This window comes from Danio aesculapii, chromosome 10 (assembly GCF_903798145.1).
Source record: "Danio aesculapii chromosome 10, fDanAes4.1, whole genome shotgun sequence".
NCBI lineage: Eukaryota > Metazoa > Chordata > Actinopteri > Cypriniformes > Danionidae > Danio > Danio aesculapii.
In genome coordinates, this window is record NC_079444.1 from 26,585,508 (window position 1) to 26,610,119 (window position 24,612).

General features: G+C 35.5%; 1 protein-coding gene across 2 annotated transcripts; it reads left to right on the top strand.

The window, feature by feature from the left end:
- Positions 1 to 1,564: 1,564 nt before the first annotated feature.
- Positions 1,565 to 24,598, top strand: LOC130236246 (adhesion G-protein coupled receptor G4-like). Of its 2 annotated transcripts, none has more exons than XM_056466904.1 (28): positions 1,565 to 2,055; positions 5,475 to 5,572; positions 5,664 to 5,743; positions 5,823 to 5,853; positions 5,944 to 5,987; positions 6,874 to 7,022; positions 7,680 to 7,868; positions 9,624 to 9,770; positions 9,864 to 9,937; positions 10,019 to 10,101; positions 10,172 to 10,205; positions 10,310 to 10,332; positions 10,443 to 10,591; positions 10,670 to 10,793; positions 14,878 to 14,987; positions 16,873 to 17,077; positions 17,770 to 17,938; positions 20,025 to 20,171; positions 20,257 to 20,382; positions 20,463 to 20,505; positions 20,604 to 20,707; positions 22,412 to 22,533; positions 22,697 to 22,965; positions 23,049 to 23,145; positions 23,236 to 23,516; positions 23,598 to 23,699; positions 23,775 to 23,939; positions 24,029 to 24,598. In XM_056466904.1, the coding sequence occupies exons 1-28, from the start codon at positions 1,569 to 1,571 to the stop codon at positions 24,172 to 24,174; spliced, it is 3,798 nt and encodes a 1,265-aa protein (XP_056322879.1). In that variant the 5' UTR covers positions 1,565 to 1,568; the 3' UTR covers positions 24,175 to 24,598. The 2 variants fall into 2 exon arrangements, with proteins under 2 accessions (XP_056322879.1, XP_056322878.1); XM_056466903.1 differs by having other exon boundaries at positions 1,566 to 2,055; positions 20,460 to 20,505.
- Positions 24,599 to 24,612: the final 14 nt, after the last annotated feature.

Genomic DNA, 24,612 nt, shown 5'->3' on the forward strand with positions numbered 1-24,612 from the left:
ATGCACTTTTGTTTTAAATCAGTTGGAACTTAGAACGGCCATACAATATTTCAGTCAGGACTAATGAAGAATAAAGGTTTTAGATACAAATGTTACAGTTGATATTGTTTCTATAAAGGTAACAACCAGTTTTCTTTATTCTTTTTTCATATTTATAGTGCATGTGAGTGTGTATGTATACAGATGAGGGCAAAATCATTAGCCCTCCTGTGCAATATTTATGATTATTTATTATTCAGGTGATATTTAACAGATTAAGGAAATTTTCACAGTATTTTCTATAATATTTTTTTCTCTGGAGAAAGTCTTATTTGTTTATCTTGGCTAAAATAAAACTGTTTGAATTTTTTTTACATTTTTATTTATCAATTGTCTACAGAACAAACCATCCTAACACAATGATTTGCCTAATTACCCTAACTTTGTCTAGTTAACGTAATTAACATAGTTAAGTCTTTAAATTGAATTATAAGCTGAACTACTAGTATCTAGAAAAATATCTAGTCAAATAATATGTACTTACATCATGGCAAAGATAAACGAAATCAGCTATTAGGAAGTAGTTATTAAACAATTATGTTTAGAAATGTGTTAAAAAAAAATCCCCAATAAACAAAAATTGGATAAAAAATGACTTCAACTGTAGATGAATATATTATAATGCAAATCTTTCCGCCTACTCATTAAAACTGAATAAATATGTACTTTATATTAACTATATTTTGAGAAATCTTTTTTAGCTGTTTATTAGCAGCAGAACTTGACACCTAAATAAGCCTAAATTGTATGCTTTATTTTTCAGTTTATAGTATTGCTTGTGTTACTTTGATCATTCATTTATATATATATATATATATATATATATTTTTTTTTTTACATTAAGGCAAGAAAAGACAAGTAAATTTACATAGCACATTTCACAAACAATGATAATTTGAAGTGCTTCACATATTAAATATTAATCATTAAATATGATTCATAAAATAATCTAAATAAATACAAGAAATGAAAACAGAATTAAAATCATTAAAATGTAAAAAAAAACAGGTTGAAAAAGAGAAAGATACTAAATGTGTGTGTGTGTGTGTGTGTGTGTATGTGTGTGTGTGTGTGTGTTTGTGTGTTTGTGTGTGTGTGTGTGCGTGTGCGTGTGTGTGCGTGATTATTATTTTTTATTTTACCTTTTTTTTCTTGTCTATTATCAGGTGGAGAATGGGAAAACACAATAAGCAGGTTCAGGCATTATCCATCTTCCTCATTCTGTGCGTAATAAAATCGAAGGATGAAGGTGTATATCCAATACACACACTCACACACACACACACAATTGATAACATAAATGTCTAAATCTGTATTAATATTTTTGTACTAATACATGTTTTATAAATCTCCCTCTATCTCTTTGGTTCAGTAACTGCTGTCAGCCTGTGGGGGAAGAAGGTGGATTTCATGCAGAATAACTGCAGTTACTGGGAGCTGAAAAAGGAGCACAAATTCCCTACCCTGAAAGCGCTCACCGTGTGTGTGAACATAAAGAAGAAGCTGGGCAATTCGGACTGGACTGCCTTATGTACCTGCACCCGGATAAGACACACACAGAGCTGGGAATGCGAGGTTATGGATCAGAGCTCCACGTCACAATGTTCGGCAGGGTCTGGATCACCCCCAAGGATCTGTCCTTGCACAACTGGCACTCCATTTGCATGACCTGGTCCAAGTCTATGACCAAGCCAAAAGTCTACATCAATGGAACTGAGGTGGTTTTATATCCTCAGTCTAAAGATGTGGCTCTGCATCCGGACTGCTGCACTGTGGCCGCCGGTGGCACTTTGACTTTAGCTGTGGCTCACTTTTTTGTGAATGACAAATTCGACATCGAGACTGGTACTGATCTGAAGGGCAGCATAAGTCTGTTTAGGGTGTGGGGACACGTGCGCAGTGCTCAGGAAATTTCAGAAATAGCCTGCTATGATGGAGATGTTCTCCACTGGGAGGAACGAATCTGGAATAAAGTCAAGAACTGTCAGCCTGTACAAGATGTCACGCAAGAGTGTGGTAAGAGACACAAACAATACTAATAAATATTTGCCAATGATGGGATTATAATGTCTACTGCAGGTTCCCATACATTGTGTGGTGGTGATGGTGATGTAGCGCCAACCAGGTGTTTCAAGTTGTACCACAAATAATCAACTATAAAAATGACCTAATTAAAAGTCTACTGAATTTTATTACCTGAACGATCCACATAATTTATTTTATTTTTTGTCATAGTTGTTATGAGTCCCTTGTTTGTTCTGAATGGTTGAACTGCCACCTGTTTATCAGAAAAAGGATTTTTTTCAGTCCCAGGATTGATTCCCAGCATTTAATTGTATTTTAACCCTCACCAAAACTTTATGAATTTGAGATCCATCTTCTCAAACTGAGGGACTCGCATGTAACTATTACAAAAGGTGCAAACACTCTTTGATGTTCTATACCTAGATTTTTTGTGAAATATTATATTATATATGGCGACGCAGTGGCGCAGTAGGTAGTGCTGTTGGCTCGGCTAGGTCAGTTGGCATTTCTGTGTGGAGTTTGCATGTTCTCCCTGCATTCGCATGGGTTTCCTCTGGGTGCTCTGTTTTCCCCCACAGTCCAAAGACATGCGGTACAGGGGAATTGGGTAGGCTAAATTGTCCATAGTGTATGTGTGTGAATGAGTGTGTATGGATGTTTCCCAGAGATGGGTTGCAGCTGGAAGGGCATCTGCTGCGTAAAACGTGTGCTGGATAAGTTGGCGGTTCATTCCGCTGTGGCGACCCCGGATTAATAAAGGGACTAAGCCGAAAAGAAAATTAATGAATGAATATAAAATATATACAGTTGAAGTCAGAATTATTAGCCCCCCTGTTTATTTTTTCCCCAATTTCTGTTTAACGGAAAGATTTTTTCAACACATTTCTAAACATAATAGTTTTAATAACTCATTTCTAATAACAGATTTATTTCATTTCTAATATCGGCTTTATTGTCAATTCAGCCACATGTACAGGACATACAGAGAATCGAAATTCCATTACTCTCAGACCCTAGGTGCCTGACATATAATATTAATACAAAAAGTAGAATTTTAGAAAGAATTTACAATAAATAAAATTATACATAACATGGAATCTAAAAATATACGTAAAAAATTAAAATTTAATGAGTGCAAACCAGAGTTGTGCAGATGTAAAACAGTAAATAGTGCAAAGCTAATATTTTACTAGATATTTTTCAAGACACTTCTATACAGCTTAAAGTGACATTTAAAGGCTTAACTAGGTTACTTAGGTTAACTAGGCAAGTTAAGGTAATTAAACAAGTTATTGTATAACGATGGCTTGTTCTGTAGACTATCGAAAAAATATTGCTTAAAGGGGCTAAAATTTTGACCTCAAAATGTTTTTTATAAAAACTGCTTTTATTCTAGCTGAAATAAAACAAAAAAAATTTCTCCAGAAGAAAAAACATTATTAGACATACGGGGAAAATTTCCTTGCTCTGTTAAGCATCATTTGGGAAATATATATATATATATATATATATATATATATATATATATATATATATATAACTTTGTGTATGTATGTATTGTGTACACCCCTTTTGAAAATCAATATTTTTATCCATTTCTCAGTGAATATAGCCAGTATATTTTGGTGCATTTTAACAAAAGAGTTTTATTAAACAGTTGCATCTATAAAAATAATGTCTTTAGCATTGGAAAGATAATGCATTTAAATTCAAATTAGTTATTGTGAAAAATATAGATAAAAATGACAAAAAGTTCAACGTAATTTTATATTTTTATGTTTCTCTTGATTTTTTCTGTTTGTAAAACTACTTGAGTGTGGAACGGTAAACTTATTTATGGACTGTGGATCTTACATTTTTTGTTAGATTAGTTCCAGTTTCAGCTTTGATACTGACCAACCTAACGTACAGTATAGACACACATGTACTATTGTAAGTATCTTATAGAAAGTATTATTTAAAAGAAAGATCTGTGACCAAAAGGTAACCACCAGGATTTAACTAAGCAAACAGATAAGAGCCTCCAATTGGATAATGTCTGTATGTGTGTTTATGTTTCAGCTGGTAACAAGTTAATTAACCCTAACTGATTTAGAGAGTAACCTCCCATTTCTTAAACAACCATGTCATAACAAACATCCTGTGGTTGTAGAAAAGATCTTGAAAAGATTAATCTGTTTAAGGAAAAAACAATCATTCAATCATCAAGCCTTCAATCCTTCAATTTGCATCAAGCAAAAAAAATCTAGTTAATAACTGTCCAATGCATTATTAAAAACTGTAAGGATAGTGGAGAACTGTCTTTAAGCAAAAAATTTTAATTTCTGGTGAAATCAAATGGTAAAAAAAAACATCAGAACTCAAGGCTGTGTTTAATAGTGAAAGTTAGCATATTTTCACATGCACAAGACAAAAGGAACCTAAGGGATTGAGACTGAAAAGTTGTGTAGCTTTAAGAAAACCAGTGAGGCTAATCTATAAAAAGGCATCTATTTGTTGTCTGCCCAATATGTTGTTCAACACTATGTGCCCAAAGAAAGAGCTCTGCTGACTAAATGTTGTGACATTGCAGAACAATATATTGAAAGGATGCCATGGTAAATGCATTCTGTAATCAAACAAAGTCCAAATCAAAGTCCAATGATATATTAGAATGCAAGACTTTTTTTGCACGGGCAGTGTATAAAATGCTTGATTCTGATTGACTGGTGAACATTCTATTGTAAGACATGCAATTTGGCTTTCAGGGAAATGCAAAGCTAAATTAGTTCCAGGGCAGGTCTTAACTGCATTTCAGTTCCATATCTCTACATCGAATGACTTAAGTTATTTTACAGCATACAGCTATTAAAAATCTAATTCAATAAAAAGAAAAGAAAATTGCCTAACAATTTGTTGTATTTTGAGTTGTATTGAATGCTAACTTTTCATTTTTATATATTTCATTTATATATGTATATATATATATATATATACAGGGTTCATACGGTCCTGGAAAACCTGGAAAAGTCCTAGAATTTTGTCAAGTCATTTTCAAGGCCTGAAAAGTTTTGTAAAAACAAATAATCCCAAAATGTTTTGGGAAAGGTCATGTAAATTTGGGTCTTATGAAAACACAAGCCAACATTTCTAAAATATTTTCATACAGACAGCAAGATATTTTCTCAAAACAATTTTACAAATATAAAAACTACATCGATTGTCAAATATTTTTGATATGCTGTAATAAATTTGATTAAATAAATTTTACCGTGTGTGCATAGACATCACATGACACAGTAGGTCATGAATATTTACCTAAAAGATTTGGAAAAGTAAGTTTTAGTAGTAAAATGTATATAAACTTTGTGCAAATTATACAGAGCTTTGATAGTCACTTTTTTACCTGATACAATTTCCTTTTTTTCCAGACTGGCCCTTTTATGAAGTAAAACTGGTGCTTCTCATCCTCCGTGAAGACGGAAACAAAACACATGATTATGATGCTAAAGAGGTTGCACACCAGTTGGTGAGCATCAGAAAACATAATAAATTTTCACTGCTGCTAGTTCTGGAAAAAGACAAAATATCAGTAATAACTATGTGTTTCCCTGCTCTAGCTGACACAAGCATTAGCAGAGTTGGAATTGTGGCCGACATACATATATTTGAACAGTGTCCGAGTGTTTCCTAAAGGAGGGTAAGAGCATGTAATATCTTTCCAAACACAGTACAAAAGTTTTTAGGCCATGATTAAATTTACTCTCGTCTTTTAACAGCTCTTATACAGACCAAAGTGGAAATCCAGAGGTGCGTCAAGGGTGTTAATATTATTATTATTACATTGAAAAACTAAATCCACATGCTCATCGATATAACAAGATGACTTTCTCTTTTCAGAAGAGATCCATAATGCTGTGGTCCACCATGCCAGGACTTAGCCAGTGAGATTCTCTTGGAAATGTCACTTTTTGATGAATTTTTGTATTTATTTTCACAATCTGCTGCATATTTAAGGTCCTGTGAAGTGCTTTGAAATGTGAAGTTTTCTCATTTGATGTTCGACGTAAGCTCAACTGAAACATGAAGACAGGATGGGACATATAGTAGCTCCTCCTGTTTTGTTTTATCACCACTCTGCTAGTGGGAGTGGTTGAGCTCAAGCGCATCAAATGAAAAGCGAATGAGAAGCGCCTTGACGGGTACTGGCCATGTCAGATACTAGAGAGCATTTGATTGATCAGAAAATTTGACTAGAAACTGAAGCAACTGAAGTCAAAAAAATCATTTATACATTTAGTTGGACTAACTAATATTAACATCCAAAAAACATTATTTTATTTTCACAGAAGCATTATGTTTATGTTTTGTTACTGGGTCATAATTATCCTTTTTACATTTTCAACTTCCTTTAGTACATGTGTTTTGAGCATACAAAATAACAAAGCACACTCCAAAGTGAGCTTTTTTCTACATATAGCTAAGCATTATTTCTGAAATTCCGCAATTGCCTTGATTGTGATACACATAATAATATCCAGAATTGAATTACTGCCAAGGCATAAAGCAAAATATTTCTATGTGAAAATTAGGTGATTAAAAGGATAAAGCATTACTGTGCATTAAGGTATTTTGCATTCTGTTGCAAGAGTAAATGAGACTCAAGCTGTAGACATTGCAGGCGGCTTAAGAAATCTTGTATATGTCCCCTAAGTCCATCTGTGTATTTAATCACAATTTTTGGCATGGAAGTGGTAATAAAAATGACATTTATATTGATTAGAAATAGGTACAGACATAGTTTGATATCATGCTTGTGTTTCTTTACAGGTTTGACTGTGTGGCTCACATTAACGTGATTCCTAGGGCTGATGTAGGACAAATACAGGAAGAAGTTTCCAAGGTCCTCACCAAGGATCGTGAAATAGACCACTACAGAATATCTACAGATCCCAGCTTCATTTTCGTATACCCTCTTGGTAAATTACAGTTTGGTTTTTATATCTAATAAGACCAGATTTGATCAAATGGTTTATACCAGAAGTCAATTTGGTCTTTCATGACTGAGAGGTGAAGACCCTACTCGGTGCATGTTTTGCAACATTCCTCTTTCTGTTAAACATAATTTCATGGACTTAAAGAATTATTTCAAAAATATAAATAATGCAAAAATCTGATTTAGTATGACTTGCATTTGTTTGATTGGATGATTTGTATTGTATTTATTATTATATTAGTATTATTCTGAATTGTTTTTGGCAAGAAGATAGCCAATGAAGCTCACGTGGCATGAAATAAAAGATACGATACAATACGATACTGTCTTGGTAAATTATATAGTCATAACGTTCTATCACACATAACTTTTCCGGAAAATGACTGGTTTTGCCTTGAAGAGATCATGTGTGAACAGACCCTTTTAAATATACTGGAAATCAATCGGACCATTTTTCCCAAATGTGAACACAGCATTTTTTTTATTTACTGTTAAAGTCGTTCAGGTAATTTTACAGCAATTCAGAAAGTGGCTATAATCTGCATCCAAATCAACCTTTTTCCATGTTTATGATTATGACTATTAATGCATGTAATATACACAATCTAATTCTTTTGTTTTTTCTTTTTATCCTTTTTAGACCATCTCTTGCCAGATCCAGAAACAAAACCTCCCATAAAATTGACCACATCTTTTCCTCCAACAACTCAAACAACACCATCCACAACTCCTGAGCCGATGACTACGACCATTACTGCAAAAACAGAAAGCACAACTGCCATACAAATGGAAACAACAACAGTTATTTCATCCTCAACTGATACAACAAGTCTGTAGAGAAAATTTAGCCCTGTTTTCACCTGGTATTAACATGCATTTTCACTGATGTAATCACAAGTTGTCAGCTAAGATGCATTAACATTTTCACTTAGTATTTAAATGCATTCAAATGCATCTCCTTGGATCTTATCGAGACCCTTCACTTTTGTTTCCTCATGCTCTACATCACTTCTGCAGGATCATTAAGTGTGATGCACGAATGAACAAACCCATGGTGCACAGCTAATGAATGAAAATAGTGTGGACGCCAACTAGGATTTTTAGATCATAATCTGTGTTTTGGTGTAATACCACAAAACAAGCATACTTTTTTATGTGATTTCTCAGAATACATCCCATTTATGCAAAGCATTTAAACAGTACCTTAGGAATTGAGACTTGAATGGCTTAAGATAAATATTGTCTCTTAATGAAATATGAAATTGAATACCAATAGAATATTTATGTTGTATAAAAAAATAATCCAGATTTATTTTTGACTATGGGGCTGCCATTATTTGAAGTGTACTTTGTAAGCCACAGATGCAGCCTGAAGCTACTTTAACACAACCTGGAAAGTAAAATTCTGAAATGATGCCACATTGTTTCACTTTTGGTTTTAATTTTCAATCAAAGACATGTTGATGTTCACTATCATTGATTTGTTTTCCCACAAAAGGAACTTTATAATGTTAAAAGCTTGTGAAATCTGCATTCACAAAAAGATACACAATAATTATGCCGACGCTTGTCTATATCTGTTTTTGCTGCTATCAATCATAATTTGAGGAAAATGGACACTTATGACTGCAGTGAAACTGACCTTTGATTTCATCGAAAATAATGCCAGTCTCCACAGTCCCAAGTATGTATAAATATTTGTTAATGATCTAAATCTGTAATGTTTTCTACGTAATTTATTAAGAGACATTTATCATTTATATTTTATTGAGGCAAATCTTGATACAGGGTGGCAAGGTGGCTCAGTCGTTAGCACTGTCGCCTCTCAGCAAGAAAGGTGCTGGTTCGAGTCCCTGCTGGGCCAGTTGGCATTTCTGTGTGGAGATTGCATCTCCCCGTATTCGCGTTGGTTTCCTCCGGTGCTCCCCTAGTGCTGAGTGTGAGTGATATTGTACGACTGTTTCCCAGTACTGGGTTGTGTCTGGAAGGGTATCCGCTGCATAACACATATGCCAGAATAGTTGGCGGTTCATTTCGCTGTGGCGACCCAAGGGACTAAGCCGAAGGAAAATGAATGAATGAATCTTGATACCCAGGATTCCCTTAAAGTTCACCTTCCAAAAGCAATATAATCACATGTTCTCTTTGACTACATATGGAAGTGGTCTTTAGCTCTAAATATGAGCTATTTATTGTCATCTATTTGCAATAGCCTTGTGCACTTTTAATTTTGTATATACCCACCAAGGCACTTCCATGCCATTATAAACATTATAAACCTGTCATTGCGTTTTTTGAGCAACTAAAGAATGTTTAAGTCTGTTTAACTCACTATATTTTCATTAAATTACATTATGTATGCTGTAAAGGGAACCTTTTGAAATCGAAGGCAGTCTTTCAACCTTTTACCTGAAGTTTATCAGTGGTTAAAAAACACTTCCATGCATAAAGCGCTTTGGATTGTTGAAAACTCATCTTAATATCAGGTGTTAACAGGGCCTATTGGCATCCATTTGTCTTTTACGTTCACAGCTATATGCAATTCTACATTCTCTAAATCTTTATCTTATCATCTCTTCAACAGTTTCAAGCTCCACGACATCCATTCAAACAACTCTGGCAAAAAGCTCCTCGACGCTTAAAGAAACAACTCTTTTATCCTCCACAACAACTCGTGCATTAAACACGACTGCATGCTTTTCTACAGTTTTACCTGAAGGAAACAAATCAGGTCAAGAACTGTGAATTTATTATTATATAAGCTTTTCAGTCTCATTATTGCCCTCAGAAAGTGTGATATACAATGTCTCTTTTATGAAAATAGATATTTTTTTCAAGGTCAACGTCAATGTAACCATCACAGGCCCTGGTGAACCCAAGAATATCATTCAACTCTGGGTAAGATCTCAACAAAGCAAGCTTGAATGTCAAAGTGGAAGCAAAAATCGCATCTTAATAGTGTTTTTATTATCACTGTAGCTTAACGATACACTTTCTAGTAAAGGAATATCAGTGTTGAACTTCAAACTTGTTCCCTCTTCAACACACACACGAAAAAGAAGGTTAGTCAGTCTTAATATACAATAGCCTATATCGAAGACAAACATACTGATGTCTGATTTGTATTTGCAGTGTGGATACAAATGCATTCACAGTGGATAGAAAGGTACACGCTTTCAAATGTTAACAGCAAGACTAGTTTAATGGCAAATTCTATATAAGTAAATGGAAACTGAGTATGTTTAAATCGCTGTATATCTTATCTTGCAGAGTCCCTTGCACTCAGGAAAAAGGTGAGATCTTTGTTACAAGACACAGCAAGTGACGTAAACATAGTAATAAATAAAAATTGTTGAAAATGTACATGAATTTATTGTGGTTATCTGATATGACTTATTCCCAGGCACAGCTGTGTCTTTCACGCCCGGGTAACAACGTCTTCAAACATCACAGAGACACAAATACTGATTCATGGGCTTCTGGAGAAAGCATACTGCAGAGGACTTGCATGCTTGGATGCCAAACCTGAGGATATTTTAATTTCTTACATCGGTATGTGCTACATATATATTTAATATACATTTAATTTAAGAGTTGTCTGAATACATCTCTCTTCTATGTCAAAAACAGTGCCCTGTCCTGAGCACAACCATTACACCAGACAGGGGCTTTTCAGATGGCCCCAAACAGTGGCTGAGCACAACATCTCGCATCCCTGTGAGGGAAACCCTAGTAAGACAGCATACCGGCAATGGTAAAACTCTTAAACATTTCATTTGACCAAAACAGAAATCATGTTTTGAATTGCTTCATGCTTTGTATTATTAAATACATTTTTATATATACAGTTGAAGTCAGAATTACTATTAACAGCCCAGGCTCATTAGAAACATGTACCTCAGGCTACATTTTTGTGAAATAAAATACGTTGCTCTGAGTAAATTTTGTTGCACGTTTCAGAAGACAGATCCACTAGAGGGCATTGTCTGCATTTTTGTGAATCTGAAATATGTTCCTTAGGGCAGTGGTCCCCAACCTTTTTATCACTGCAGACTGGTAAGCGATTGACAATCCAGGAGTCAGGGGTGTTGGGGCGGTGGTTCGTAGGTTGCTAGGCGATCGTTAACCGGATGACAAGCTGACAAAACATTGCTGTCAATTCAAAATTACAAAGTAATGCAGTATTTGGGTGTTCGGTGTTTGTCTGAGATAATTAGTCTCCCAAAAATGTGTATATTCCAAACAAGACTCACAGTGCGCTCCCAGTATTCATTCAACTGTGTACTGTGTCATGCCGCTTGCTTGCGCACCTCCATTGGAAATAACGAACTTGTGTGAACTCGAGAAAAGATGCGATATGCAAACGGCCTCCTTAAAGGCTGCCATCATTTGCGATCTCCAGTAGTTGATCTTTTTGCACAGGCATGCTGGATTCACCTGATTTGTTGACAAATGGGTTGTGGATCTATTCCTTGGCAGTTCATGGGTCCTTCACTGGGCTTTTAACTCTTTTGTGGAGCCGTGCTTTACCAGACTTCACCACAAATACAACACTGTACAAAGTGAGCTACTGAGCAAACTGACCACACTGGAAAAGTTGTCCATATAGAGATATACAGTAGGTGAGGCAAACATATTAGATTACAATTCATAGACAGCTTTAAGTTGTTTTGTGGTATTTATTTGATGTTGTGAAAATATTAGTAGTGTGAAAAGTAACTGAAGTTGTTGCCGTCATACTGCCCTGTAGCATTCATTTGACCAAATACAGTCAAACATATGTTATGCTCTTTATATGTACTAAACACTTTCCTACAAACACTTTGTTACAAGAACCTTGTAAAAAAAACTTGGTAAACTAATTTAGACTAGTCATGGCATCTATATATTGCTCTCTGCTGATTTGAAGTGCTTCTTATATCCTCATTTGTAAGTTGCTTTGAATTAAAGCATCTGCTAAACTAGTAAATGTAATGTTTAAGTACGTTTTTGCAGTTTTACAAAAATGTAAGCTAAAGCACATATTTCCCCTGAGCCTGTGTTGATATTTAAATATACAGGCTCAAACCAACCTAACGGTATGTAATTATAATTGTGAAAATAATTCACAGCTAACTGTTTAATATTCTGGTGGCACAGTGGCTCAGTGGTTAGCACTGTCGCCTCAAAGCAAGATGATCGCTGGTTCGAATCTTGGCTGGGCCAGTTGGCATTTGTTTGTGGAGTTTGCATGTTCTCCCCGTGTTGCCGTGGGTTTCCACCGGGTGCTCTGTTTTCCCTCACAGTCCAAAGACATGAGTGTGTGTGTGAGAGAGTGTATGGGTGTTTCCCAGTACTGGTTGCAGCTGGAAGGGCATCCACTGAGTAAAACATATAGTTGGCAGTTCATTCCGCTGTGGTGACCACTGATAGATAAGGGATTAAGCCGAAAGAAAATGAATGAATGTTTAATATTCCAAGAATGTTTTGGGAGGACTTCCGGTCATGTTATGACTGAATAAGAAGCACCAAATTGAGCTCCGCTAAAATAAAAAAAGTTAAGTGGTAACTATAATACCTAGCACTTAAATTAAAGACATATCAAGACCATCAACAAAATGAGTTTGACTCAGAGACAAAAGACGAGTAATAAACAATAAAATAAGAAGGAGAGGGAAGAAAAACGGAGAACGCAGAGTCCAGTTAGCACAGAGAAGGCTAGCAACGAACTGCAGCTCGATCTAGACGTGCTGAAAGAATTAAAGAAACTCCGCAAGAAGGACACAGTCAGACAAAGATGTGCCTCGAAAGAGTGGAGCAAACAGTCAAAGATATAAAGGATCAACTCAGTGAACATGAAGAAAGAATTGAAGGAGCAGAAGAAAAATTAAGCATGGTGAAAGATACATCAAGACGACACCAAAGGGCGATAATGTACCTGCTTCACCGCCAATTGGATCTTACTGCATAGTGCGACGAACCTGAAAATAGAATGAGGCGCAATCAGGGGCGTAGCAACCGGGGGGGGATACGTCTCTCTCACTTTTAGAGACAGACCATTTAGAAACAGCTGATTAATAATTATATGAACATATGATCTCATACAGCTGTCCCCCCTCCCCCCACTTTTAAAATGTCCGCTACACCCCTGGGCGCAATAATATCCGAATTTGAATGAAGCCGCCTTTTCACTGCACATGACATTTGGACACAACAGTTAGAATACACCCCCTTGTGGCAGTCGCACAGAATATTCAATGTTGTCGAGCACCATGGCTGAGAAGCTGATTCTCGTGGTGTCCGAAATAAAGGTGGATGGTTGAATGAGTGAATAAATGAATGTATACTATAAACTCATAGATCGCAAAAAATGTGTGGAGGTAACATGGAGACAACTTTAAAAAATACTATCTTTTATTACTCATTTATGAATAGAAATGTTTTGTTTTTAATATAGACTTTTTTTCTGGTTCAAAAAATAATGGAAAAACTTCTTATTTCACATCTCGCGCGGATTGACCCACTGGAATACATCACATCCAGTTGGCCGGTCACATACAGTCTAGTCGCAGAAGTTCAAATATTTCAACGTATCCACAGCTCAAATTGGAGCCAAATTTTCCGCATACGTAGATGATCGGAACTCCACACAGCCCCCGGACTACTCTCTATTGGAAATGAATGACTTTCGGTCTGTCGCTTGTCACTTGTTGGATGCAGTGGAAAAGCAGCTTGAAACTTAGGAGAAAACGTTTTCAATGCTAAAGGTTGTGACAATGCTGAAGGAAGGACGAGAAACAGTACTGTCAACATAAAAGCTTTGATTCAAGAAGAGTAAATTCAGTTTTCCAGGAATGTTTTCCCAATTTCCAAAAAAAAGCAATAAATGATAAAATTTAATTACTCACAATTCTCCCACAGAAATTCATAAAACTTCCCAAAATGGTCATTAAATGATTAAATTTTAATTTCTGAAGGTTGAGTACAATAGGGCTGCACGATATTGGGGAAAACAAATGTGTTATACATCGTGATAGGAAAACAGTTTCGCAAGATGACTTCAATAGCTCTATTTAAAAATATTTTATGTCAGAATAACTCGAGTGCATCTGTATTAGTAAAATATAATAAGTATCAAGCATAGTACAAATAAATCCTAAAGTTTTTCTGGCAAGTAACAGGATTCAGAAATTGAGTTGTCAAATGTAAAATAACACTGCAATAAGGCTTGGCAATCAATATTATTAATTTTGCTAATAGCATTAATGGATCATTTTGTCTCCAACCACACACTTTATCGTCTCTCTGTTCTCACAATATCTGCTGCTAAAGATTAAGAGAGGCTTTTTAGCTGTTAAATAATGCTGCTAATGCCATAAATTGTGTATCTAAAACCAAAACACCTTCAAATTGTAGTAATTACATTAAATCATTGTAACATTTCCACTTCATAGCTGCCTGTCTGCTCTGCTTAATGGGACATTGATGACAGCATGTTATCAGACTATAAATCTTTCGAGACTCCACTGTCAGGGGTTATTGCTCTTAATTGCTATCTCTCAAAAGAGGAAGCCATCTAATTTAATATTTGAGGAGGCTGCTGTAAACCAATTAATCACATGTATGTTCCAGATCATTTAAGTCAGAACTGTTTGCACGATCGATTTCATTGCAGAGGTTAAGCAATTTCTTGTGTCTCCAGGTTTATTTACAGCCATAAAAGGGGTGAACAGCTTCAACCCCGAAACTTAAGAGCGTTATATAATATTGAACATCTCAGAGTCGAGCAGCACTCAACAGTTTGTGATCATTAATAGGGGAGAATTCATGAATTGATTCAAACTATTTTCTCCAAACAGTTATCTGGATGCGGACTCAAACAGTGCTCTCTGGACGTCTCCAGACCTGGGGCAGTGTCAGGTTGTAGTCCACAGTGTGTCAGATCTGGAAGACATCACAGTCACTAATGGTAAACACCATCAGTACACCCAAATTTATGTTAGCGAAAAATATTAAATAACAAATGTAAAAAGAGAAAAATTCAAGAGAAACAAAAAATGAATACAAATTTTGTAGTTTGTAATTTTTTCCCAGCATTTAGCATCAATTTAAAAGTCTAAAATATAATTTTGATAAATATATGTTTAATAAATCTGTTTTGTTCAAATGCACCAAAATATATTATGTATATTAACTGAGAAATGGATAAAAATATTTATTTTCAAAATGGGGTGCACTCATTAATGTTGAGCACTGTGTACCAAATACACTCTATTAACTTTATTAGGGTCACCCCTTTTGCATTCTTCTTGGAATAAATTCAACAACATGCTGGAAAAATTCCTCAGAGATTTTGGTCCACATTAACATGATGGCAGATGGTCTTGATCACAACTTCATCCCTTAAAGGGAGAGTTCCCTCAAAAATGGGACTTTTTTTCAAAATATATTTTTGAGTTCTGTAAAAGAAAGAGATTGAAATAAGTTTTTGAACAAGTGAAGGGTCAGTAAATGATGGCAGAATTTTCATTTTTAGGGAACTATCACTTTAAAGTATTAGTTTACTTAAAAATGTTCTGATCATTTACTCTACCACTTGTCATTCATGTTAATTTTTAATTTCTCTCTCTCTCTCTCTCTCTTTCTTTTTTCAGTCTTTAAGAAATTAAGGTTCAATGCACTGAAAAAATGATTCAAATATGATTCATTGGATTTACTAAAATAGGTTTGAGGTAAGGGATTGTAAACGATTTATTTGGGCTAAATTTAAACAAACAAATGAAGTTAAAAATGACTTAATGTCATTTGTTTGTTTAAATTCAACCCATATAAACTGTTTGCAACAATTTTGCAGAAATCATTATTTTCAGTGTGGTTTAAACCGCTTAAGAGCTCTACACTATCCAAGCCAATACCTAGCAAAAAATTAATAAAAATGAACTTACTTTTAATCACAAAATCTTGTCTTGCACTTGTTCTGAGATGCAAGCTTTTGTAGTTGAAAATGATTCACATTTGAATTCTTTTAATATTTTGGCCAAACGTTTTATTAGGTTGCTATACAGTAGGTCTATACTGTATCTCTTTGAAGCTGTACTGAAACTGCAAACACTGAACACTACATGGAGGAAAACCTAGAATGTTTTGCTGAAAAACCTTAATGTCTTTTAAACTGAAGAAAGAAAGAAAGAAAGAAAGAAAGAAAGAAAGAAAGAAAGAAAGAAAGAAAGAAAGAAAGAAAGAAAGAAAGAAAGAAAGAAAGAAAGAAAGAAAGAAATTAACATAATGGGTGACAAAGGGGGTGAGTAAATTATCAGAAAAATGTCACTCTAGAATAAACTAATCGTTATGTTCACCCAAAAATAAAACTTTACTCTCTATCTTCTTACCCTCAATTGGTTCCAAACATTTATAAATATCTTTCTTCTGTTTATTATTTGTTTTTCCCACTATGGAAGTCAACAATTAAAGGTTTTCAGCTTTCTACAATATATCTTCTTTTGTGTTTAAAGTTTGAAACAAGTAAAGGGTCAATATAAATGATGACTCATTTTTGGGTAAAATATCCTTCTAATGCTATGGTCTCAAACTCCTAGGGCTCTGCATAGTTTAGCTCCAACCACCTCCAACTCACACCTGCGTAATAGTCTCTAGTAGCCTTGAACACCTTAATTAGTTGGATCAGCTGTGTTTGATTAGGGTTGGTGGAAAACTGTGCAGAGCTGCGGCCCTCCAGGAATCGAGTTTAAGACCTATGCTCTAATGCATTGTGTTGCTGTCATGTTTTATTGTTAAAATGGCTGATTAAATGTCAATATGCGCGTTACAAGATTCCCTGTGCATTTCCTTTTTAGACAATGCAGAAGACATTCTGATCATGATCGAGGATTTGATTCATGAGAAAAAGCATCTGGATGAGTTTGAGCTCTCAACAGTATTGAATAAACTAGTGGATGTGATTAACGTTAGTACGATCACTCCTCCGCTGGGAGAAGTCATTATCAACATCACGTCTGACATCCTGCAGTCTGACAGCAACCTGCTGCCTTTCACCAACAGGTGTGTGACACTGATTGTTCATAAATTTGCTTGATTCTTCCAGAAGTAAAAACTCCATGGGATATAATTTTTTTTTACAAAAAAAGGATACACATTTAAAGACAAACATGTTATGTTCAAAATAATAAACTACAGTACCCATGATGCAATACAGAAAATTACACCAATCAGAGAGCTGCAGCAAGCAAAGTACCAAAACAGTATTAGCTCCACCCACTCTCAAGTCAAACTGGACATAATTGGTCTCCCTATATATTTAAATAGACTTGAAATATTCTAATGTATAGATAATTTAATTGTATTTTAGTGGGGCTTCATGGAATTGATGTCTTTTTTATATTAATGCTGTTAAATATACTCTTTTTAATGCCAGATTTTCATGTGTTTTGCTTCAAATCAAATTTTGTAATGTTTTGATTATTTTATTGGTTCATGGCTCATAACACTTTAACACACATTGATTCCTCCCAAACCAATGAACGAGAATAATACTTCTCTTGATGGACTTGATTTTCATTATACAATAAAAGCAATAAAAATCAAACAAATATAGTAAATGATTTCCCTGATGTGTTCATCAACGGTGAAATATACTGTGTGTCAACATCTGTTAAATTAGCTCTTAGATTTTACTGTCAGATTTTATACTTTACATGTCAACAAATAAAAAAAGCTTCTCTGTATTTGTGCAGCATTCTGAACATCACAGAGTCTGTCGGAGACCAGATGTTAGGGTTTAAAGGAGAGTCGGTCAGTTTAACAGCTCCTGCCTTGGCAATATCTGTAGTCAATATTGACCAAGGAAATTTTCACAACCTCACATTTGGAGTTTCTTCCACTAACAAAGGCTTTAATCCTGAGGTGAGCAACTACACATTCACAGCAACTTTACAATACTCAGTAAACTTTGTTTATGCAGTATTCATAGATTATATTTTTGAATTGCTATGAAATATGAAAATATATATAAAAAGTATTATTTGGCGAGGATGCTTTATACTGTTAAAATTGTGACAATAGCAAATATGCCATAACTAATATATGTATACACTCACCGGCCACTTTATTAGGTACACTGTACTAGTACTGGGTTGGACCCCCTTTTGCCTTCAGAACTGCCTTAATCCTTTGTGGCATAGATTCAACAAGGTACTAGAAATATTCCTCAGAAATTTTGGTCCATATTGACATGATAGCATCATGCAGTTCGTCGACTGCACAGCCATGATGCAAATCTCCCGTTCCATCACATCCCAAAGGTGCTCTATTGGATTGAGATCTGGTGACTGTGGAGGCCATTTGAGTACAGTGAATTCATTGTCATGTTCAAGAAACCAGTCTGAGATGATTCGTGCTTTATGACATGCTGCGTTATCCTGCTGGAAGTAGCCATCAGAAGATGGGTACACTGTGGTCATAAAGGGATGGATATGGTCAGCAACAATATTCTAGGGTAGGCTGTAGTGTTGATACAATGCTCAATTGGTACTAATGGGGCCAAAGTGTGCCAAGAAAATATCCCCCACACCTTTACACCACCAGCCAGAACCATCGATACAAGGCAGGATGGATCCATGCTTTCATGTAGTTGACAACAAATTCTGACCCTACCATCCGAATGTGGCAGCAGAAATTGAGACTCATCAGACCAGGCAAAATTTTTTTATCTTTTATTGTCCAATTTTGGTGAACCTGTGCCCATTGTAGCCTCAGTTTCCTGTTCTTAGCTGACAGGAGTGGCACTATGTATGGTCTTCTGCTGCTGTAGCTCATCCGCCTCAAGGTTGGATGAGTTGTGCGTTCAGAGATGCTCTTCTACATACCTCATTGTAATGAGTGGTTATTTCAGTTACTGTTGTCTTTCTATCAACTTCAACCAGTCTGGCCATTCTCCTCTGACCTCGGGCATCAACAAGGCATTTGTGCCCACAGAACTGCCGCTCACTGGATATTTTCTCTTTTCGGACCATTCTCTGTAAATCCTAGAGATGGTTGTGCGTGAAAATCCCAGTAGATCAGCAGTTTCTGAAATACTCAGACTAGCCCGTCTGGCACCAACAACCATGCTATGTTCAAAGTCACTTAAATCACTTTTCTTCTCCATTTTGATGCTTGGTTTGAACTGCAGCAGATCGTCTTGACCATGTCTACATGCTTAAATGCACTGAGTTGCTGCCATGTGATTGGCTGATTAGAAATTTGCATAAAGAGCAGTTGGACAGGTGTACCTAATAAAGTGGCCGGTGAGTGTATATATATATATACCAAATCAATACAAATATTTTTAGCACTACATATTATAATGCTGTATAATAACATAAGCATCATAACAAGCATTGAATGTTTCTGTATTATTCTTCAAGTTCTGTTTAATGGAGATATTTTTTCAAAACTGTTTAAAACATAAGAGTTTTAAATACTAGTTTACTGGTTTAAATAATAGTTTTAAGTTTTATAACACAATTTCTTTTTGTCTTCGCTATGATGAGAGTAAACAGTATTTCACTAGTTGTTTAGAAATATACTAGTATTATGTTTAAAGTTCAATTTAAAGTGCTTATCTAGGTTCATTTATTTAAATTAGGTTAATTAGGCAAAAACAGTAGCGTGTTCTGTAGCCAATCAAAACAATCAGTAATTATCAGTCTTAAGGGGAATATTAATATTGATTATTAAATATTACATTTACATTTGTTAATCCTTTTATTCCAGCAAAAATAAAATAAAAAATAAGACTTTCTTCAGAAGAAAAATATTGTACATTTGTATTGAAATAGTGATAGTTTCCTTGCTCTGTTAAACATCAAGAAAGAATAAAAAATTGGGCTATTAATTTTGCCTTCGACTGTATACTTTTTTCCCACCTATAAAAATATAATGAATCATATATTGAATAATATATCTAAAAAGCAACACAATGATTAAACCTAATGTTTTTCCTCTAAAGGTTTATATCAACCAAGAGCCTTTTGATGGCACAGTGGCCTTCATTTCTCTTCCCTCTGAAATACAAGAGAGATTCCCCATCATAAACGACAGCAGCCCTCGCATTCAGTTTCAGTTTTATGGTGTTCCAACTCTCTTTCAAACAAAGGTAAAACATTTTACTGTGTTCTACGGCCGTCAGTTTTACTGTCTTTATCTCATATATGACACATACTTTAATGCATTGGCCTCAGGATGATCCAGATGGGAAAAAACTGAACACTTTTGTGGTGTCTGCCAGTGTGACTAATGCCACAGGACCCATTGAAAACCTTAAAGAATATGTTGCAGTCACTCTACACCACCTACAAACTAAGACAGTACGTTATTAATGAATATTTAGCAATTAAAAACATCACTGGCAGAAATAAATATGCTGTCTTTGTTTATTTGACAGAAGGACCAGGATGTCCATTGTGTCTACTGGGATTTCAATAAGAATGGCAAGTCAGCTAAACTACCTGACAACATTATTTATTACTGTGTTTTTCTCACATTAGGTGCTATATTTCATAATGTGTGTGTGCATGTCCTGCTTTAGATGGATATGGAGGATGGAGTCCAAAGGGGTGCTGGACGTATAATATCAGCAAGGATTACACAACCTGTCTATGCGACCACATGACCCACTTTGGAGTGCTGGTGGTACGACACTGATGTGTTCCATACACAATTAACTCTACAAATCTTCTTCATTAGAAATAAAATTGGTATAAATATGAAATAATCATTAATATATGTTTATATTCATTTAAAATCTGATATTATTGATGTGCCCAATAAGATTGCAGTCATTCAAGATTGTAAATAATAAAATATGCATTTATTTGATCTACAATGCATCTTTGAATACAGCTAATAATATTAATGACTCGAATTTATTAGAATAAAATGATAGAAATGTTAGAATAGAATAAACGTTACTAATTCATTAACCAAGGATTAATTGATGAAGTATAATATCAACGTTGCATTTATTTGATTGTAAATACATATATGAATACAGATAATAATAAGAATAACTCAAACAGGGTTGAATATTTTAGCTTGCTATAATGATATCTAAAATGATTTATAATATGAATAACATAAAGAGAGGGTTCTCCCTGTTGTAGTGAGGGCCGTGTACACAGAGGTAAAAGTTCCAAGCGCAGCTTTATTTAACGGATGGTCATACAGGCAAGGTCAAAGCCAGGAACAAAACAGTGGCAAAAGGGGTAAACCACAAACAAAATCCAAAGAACGCTCAAAATATTCAACAAAAGACAGTACAAAAATCCAAAAACATAAAAGGTAAAAACAGGAACAAGGAAATGATAGGAACTGTACACTTACAGTGAAACAACATTGAGCAAAGATGTGTTTGAAAGTGGGGTGTATATATACAGTAGTCCTAGTAATCAGTCCTGATGACATGAGCTTCAGCTGTGTGTTTGTAATCAGTGGTGATCTGGAAATGGTGTGTGTGAAGTGCATGATGGAATATGTAGTCCAGTTCAGTGGCAGATGTGATGTGTAGAATGCCCTCTAGTGTGTCTGGTGGGCACTCAACTTGATGATTGTGACACCCCTGTGCCGTGGGTTTCCTCCGGTTTCACCCACAGTCCAAAGGCACGCGCTATAGGTGAATTGGATAAACTAAACTAAAAGTGTTTGAGTGTGTGTGAATAGATGTATGGCTGTTTCCTAGTACTGGGTTGCGGCTGGAAGGGCATCCGCTGTGTAAAACATATGCTTGTTGGCGGTTCATCCCTGATAAATAAGGGACTAAGCCGAAGGAAAATGAATGAATGAATAACATAAAAGTTTTATTATTTAAAATGTTCAATGTTGACATTGATTTGATAATTGAAATAATAATAATAAATATAATACTTAGATTGGTGACGCAGTGGCGCAGTAGTGCTGTCACCTCACAGCAAGAAGGTTGCTGGTTTGAGCCTTGGCTAGGTCAGTTGGCGTTTCTGTGTGGAGTTTGCATGTTTTCCCTGCATTCGCGTGGGTTTCCTCCGGGTGCTCCGGTTCCCCCACATTTCAAATACATGCGGTACAGGTGAATTGGGTAAGCTAAAATTGACTGTAGTGTATGTGTGTGAATGAGTGTGTGTGGATGTTTCCCAGAGATGGGTTGCGGCTGGAAGGGCATTCGCTGCGTAAAAACGTGCTGGATAAGTTGACGGTTCATTCTGCTGTGGCGACCCCGGATTAATAAAGCGACTAAGCTGAAAAGAGAATGAATGAATAATACTAAGATTATTTTTGTTTGATCTGTACATCTAATATTTATAACTTAAATTGGATTGTATATTTTGGTTAAAATACTTTAAACTTTTGTTTTTATCATTTAAGGATGTTTCCAGAACTCCTATTGATGCGAAGAACGAGCGAATCCTCACTATTATCACATACATGGGCTGTGGTGTGTCTTCATGCTTTCTTGGGATCACAGTGTTAACCTACAGCCTCTTAGAGTAAGATGCTTTTATAATCAGTGTTATTGAACAGAAATATACCATACATGCATTATTATGAAATTTGTCACCTTGGTTTTATATACATTTTATTAGCATTTCAATAAAATGCACATTTTATTAGTCTTTGCCATTAACAGTGATGCACTGTATGCTACCACAGGAAGTTAAGGAGGGATTACCCATCCAAAATACTGTTAAACTTGTCCCTTGCTTTACTGGGACTGAACCTGGTGTTCCTGTTGAACTCCTGGATTTCTTCTTTTGGCAACTACGGCCTTTGCATTGCTGTAGCGGCCACTTTACACTATTTCTTACTGACGTCCTTTACCTGGATGGGCTTGGGAGCTGTGAATATGTACTTTGCTCTGGTCAAAGTGTTCAATGTGTACGTGCCCTCATACATTTTGAAGTTCTGCCTGCTTGGCTGGGGTAAGATATTTAAATTTAATGTAAACATTGCTTTTAAATGACTTATTTTTTCTCTATTTAATATCAATTATATCTTTGTACAGGGATTCCACTTATAATTTGTGGCTTGGTACTGGCTATAAAGAGAGATGCGTATGGCCTAAGTGATTCCCAATCTACCCTGGATGACTCCGAAATGTTGTTAGTGAAACATTTTAGCATTGAAATCATATTAAAAGTGCATTGCAAGCTTTTCTTTAAGTGAAAAATGTTCATGCTTTTCTGATTCAGCTGCTGGGTGCAAAACGATGTGGTTTTCTACGTGTCGGTAGTGAGCTACATAGCCTTCATACTGCTGTGCAATGGCTCCATCTTCCTAGTGGTTCTGATTCAGATCAGAAATATGCAAGTCAATCAGCCGGCTGGAACCCGAAGTGGGATCTTGAAGGACCTGCGGGCTGTGGCAAGCCTTACCTTCTTGTTGGGTCTCACCTGGTCTGTGGCTTTTCTTGCTTGGGGTCCTATCAAAGTGTTCCTCCTCTACCTGTTCTCCATACTGAACAGCCTACAAGGTAAATAACAACACATTAGATTATTTCCAAATTGGTTTTACAATCCAATCCATTGACACGCTACGCTATGATTTGCTCCAGGATTCTTCATTTTTGTGTTCCACTGTCTCGTGAAGGAAAATGTGCGCAAGCAATGGAGAATACATTTATGTTGTGGTGCTTTCAAGCTGCAGGAGTACTCCGGTAAGGCTTCAAATTCTTCCTCGCAATCTTGAGGATCTTGTAAAATGCGAGCGCTGACTTTATGAATGCTTTCAGAATGGAGCCAAACTGCAACTGTGGTTCCAAAACACAAACCCAATCCACCAAATACATTCCCCTTCATAGCATCTGTGAGGTCAATCAAGTCTAACTCGACCCAAAGCTCAACAGTTTCTTCAGAATCCAGCCAACGTCAAGTGACTATCACAAGACCAGACCTGGGTAAGACAATTAGGCTACTAGACATTTATCGCTAATGCTATTCTTTTCATATCTTTTACATTTTCTTTTCTTAACTCTTCCTGTGCAAGGGTTTGTGTATGAAAACAGTTTGGCAATACCAAGAGCCAGAGCAGGACTATCCCATGAGGTGTCTCCTACCACAGGAAGTGGGTTTGAGTTTCCTTCAAGGTCATGGAAGAGTGGATTCGACAATCAATTAATTGATGTAAAATGATTTGTTTACATAGCTCTGTGCTGAAACAGTTCTTTTTTTCTGGTAACTTACTGTTAAAAATAAAACTCGGCTGTTCAGAAAAAGAATCTTTTAGATTTTATTAGAATATATTTTAATCGGACAATGGATTAGACACAGAAATGTATCTCAAATTAATGTAAAATGATTTGTTTGTAGCTCTGTACTGAAACACTTCTTTTTGGTACTTACTGTAAAAAATGATACATGGCTGTTCATAAAATGATGTTTTAGATTATATTAGAATATCTTAACGTTTTGTTTTTCATCAAATAGCAATATTTAGAAAAACCTGTCTGATGTATGATGAGCTGTACATATGCACCTACTCTTATGTCATTCCAAACAATTATGTCTAAAATGTGTAACATGTTTGTAAAAAAAAAAATGTAGAAATAAATCTAGAATAAAGTGTAAAAT

Excerpts from the sequence above, each read along its gene's own strand:
- LOC130236246 (XM_056466903.1), top strand. The coding sequence starts at position 1,569 with ATGTACCTGCACCCGGATAAGACACACACAGAGCTGGGAATGCGAGGT. Across the intron at positions 20,708-22,411 it reads CCCACTTTGGAGTGCTGGTG|GATGTTTCCAGAACTCCTAT; the intron begins GTACGACACTGA and ends TTATCATTTAAG. Across the intron at positions 23,517-23,597 it reads CATACTGAACAGCCTACAAG|GATTCTTCATTTTTGTGTTC; the intron begins GTAAATAACAAC and ends GATTTGCTCCAG.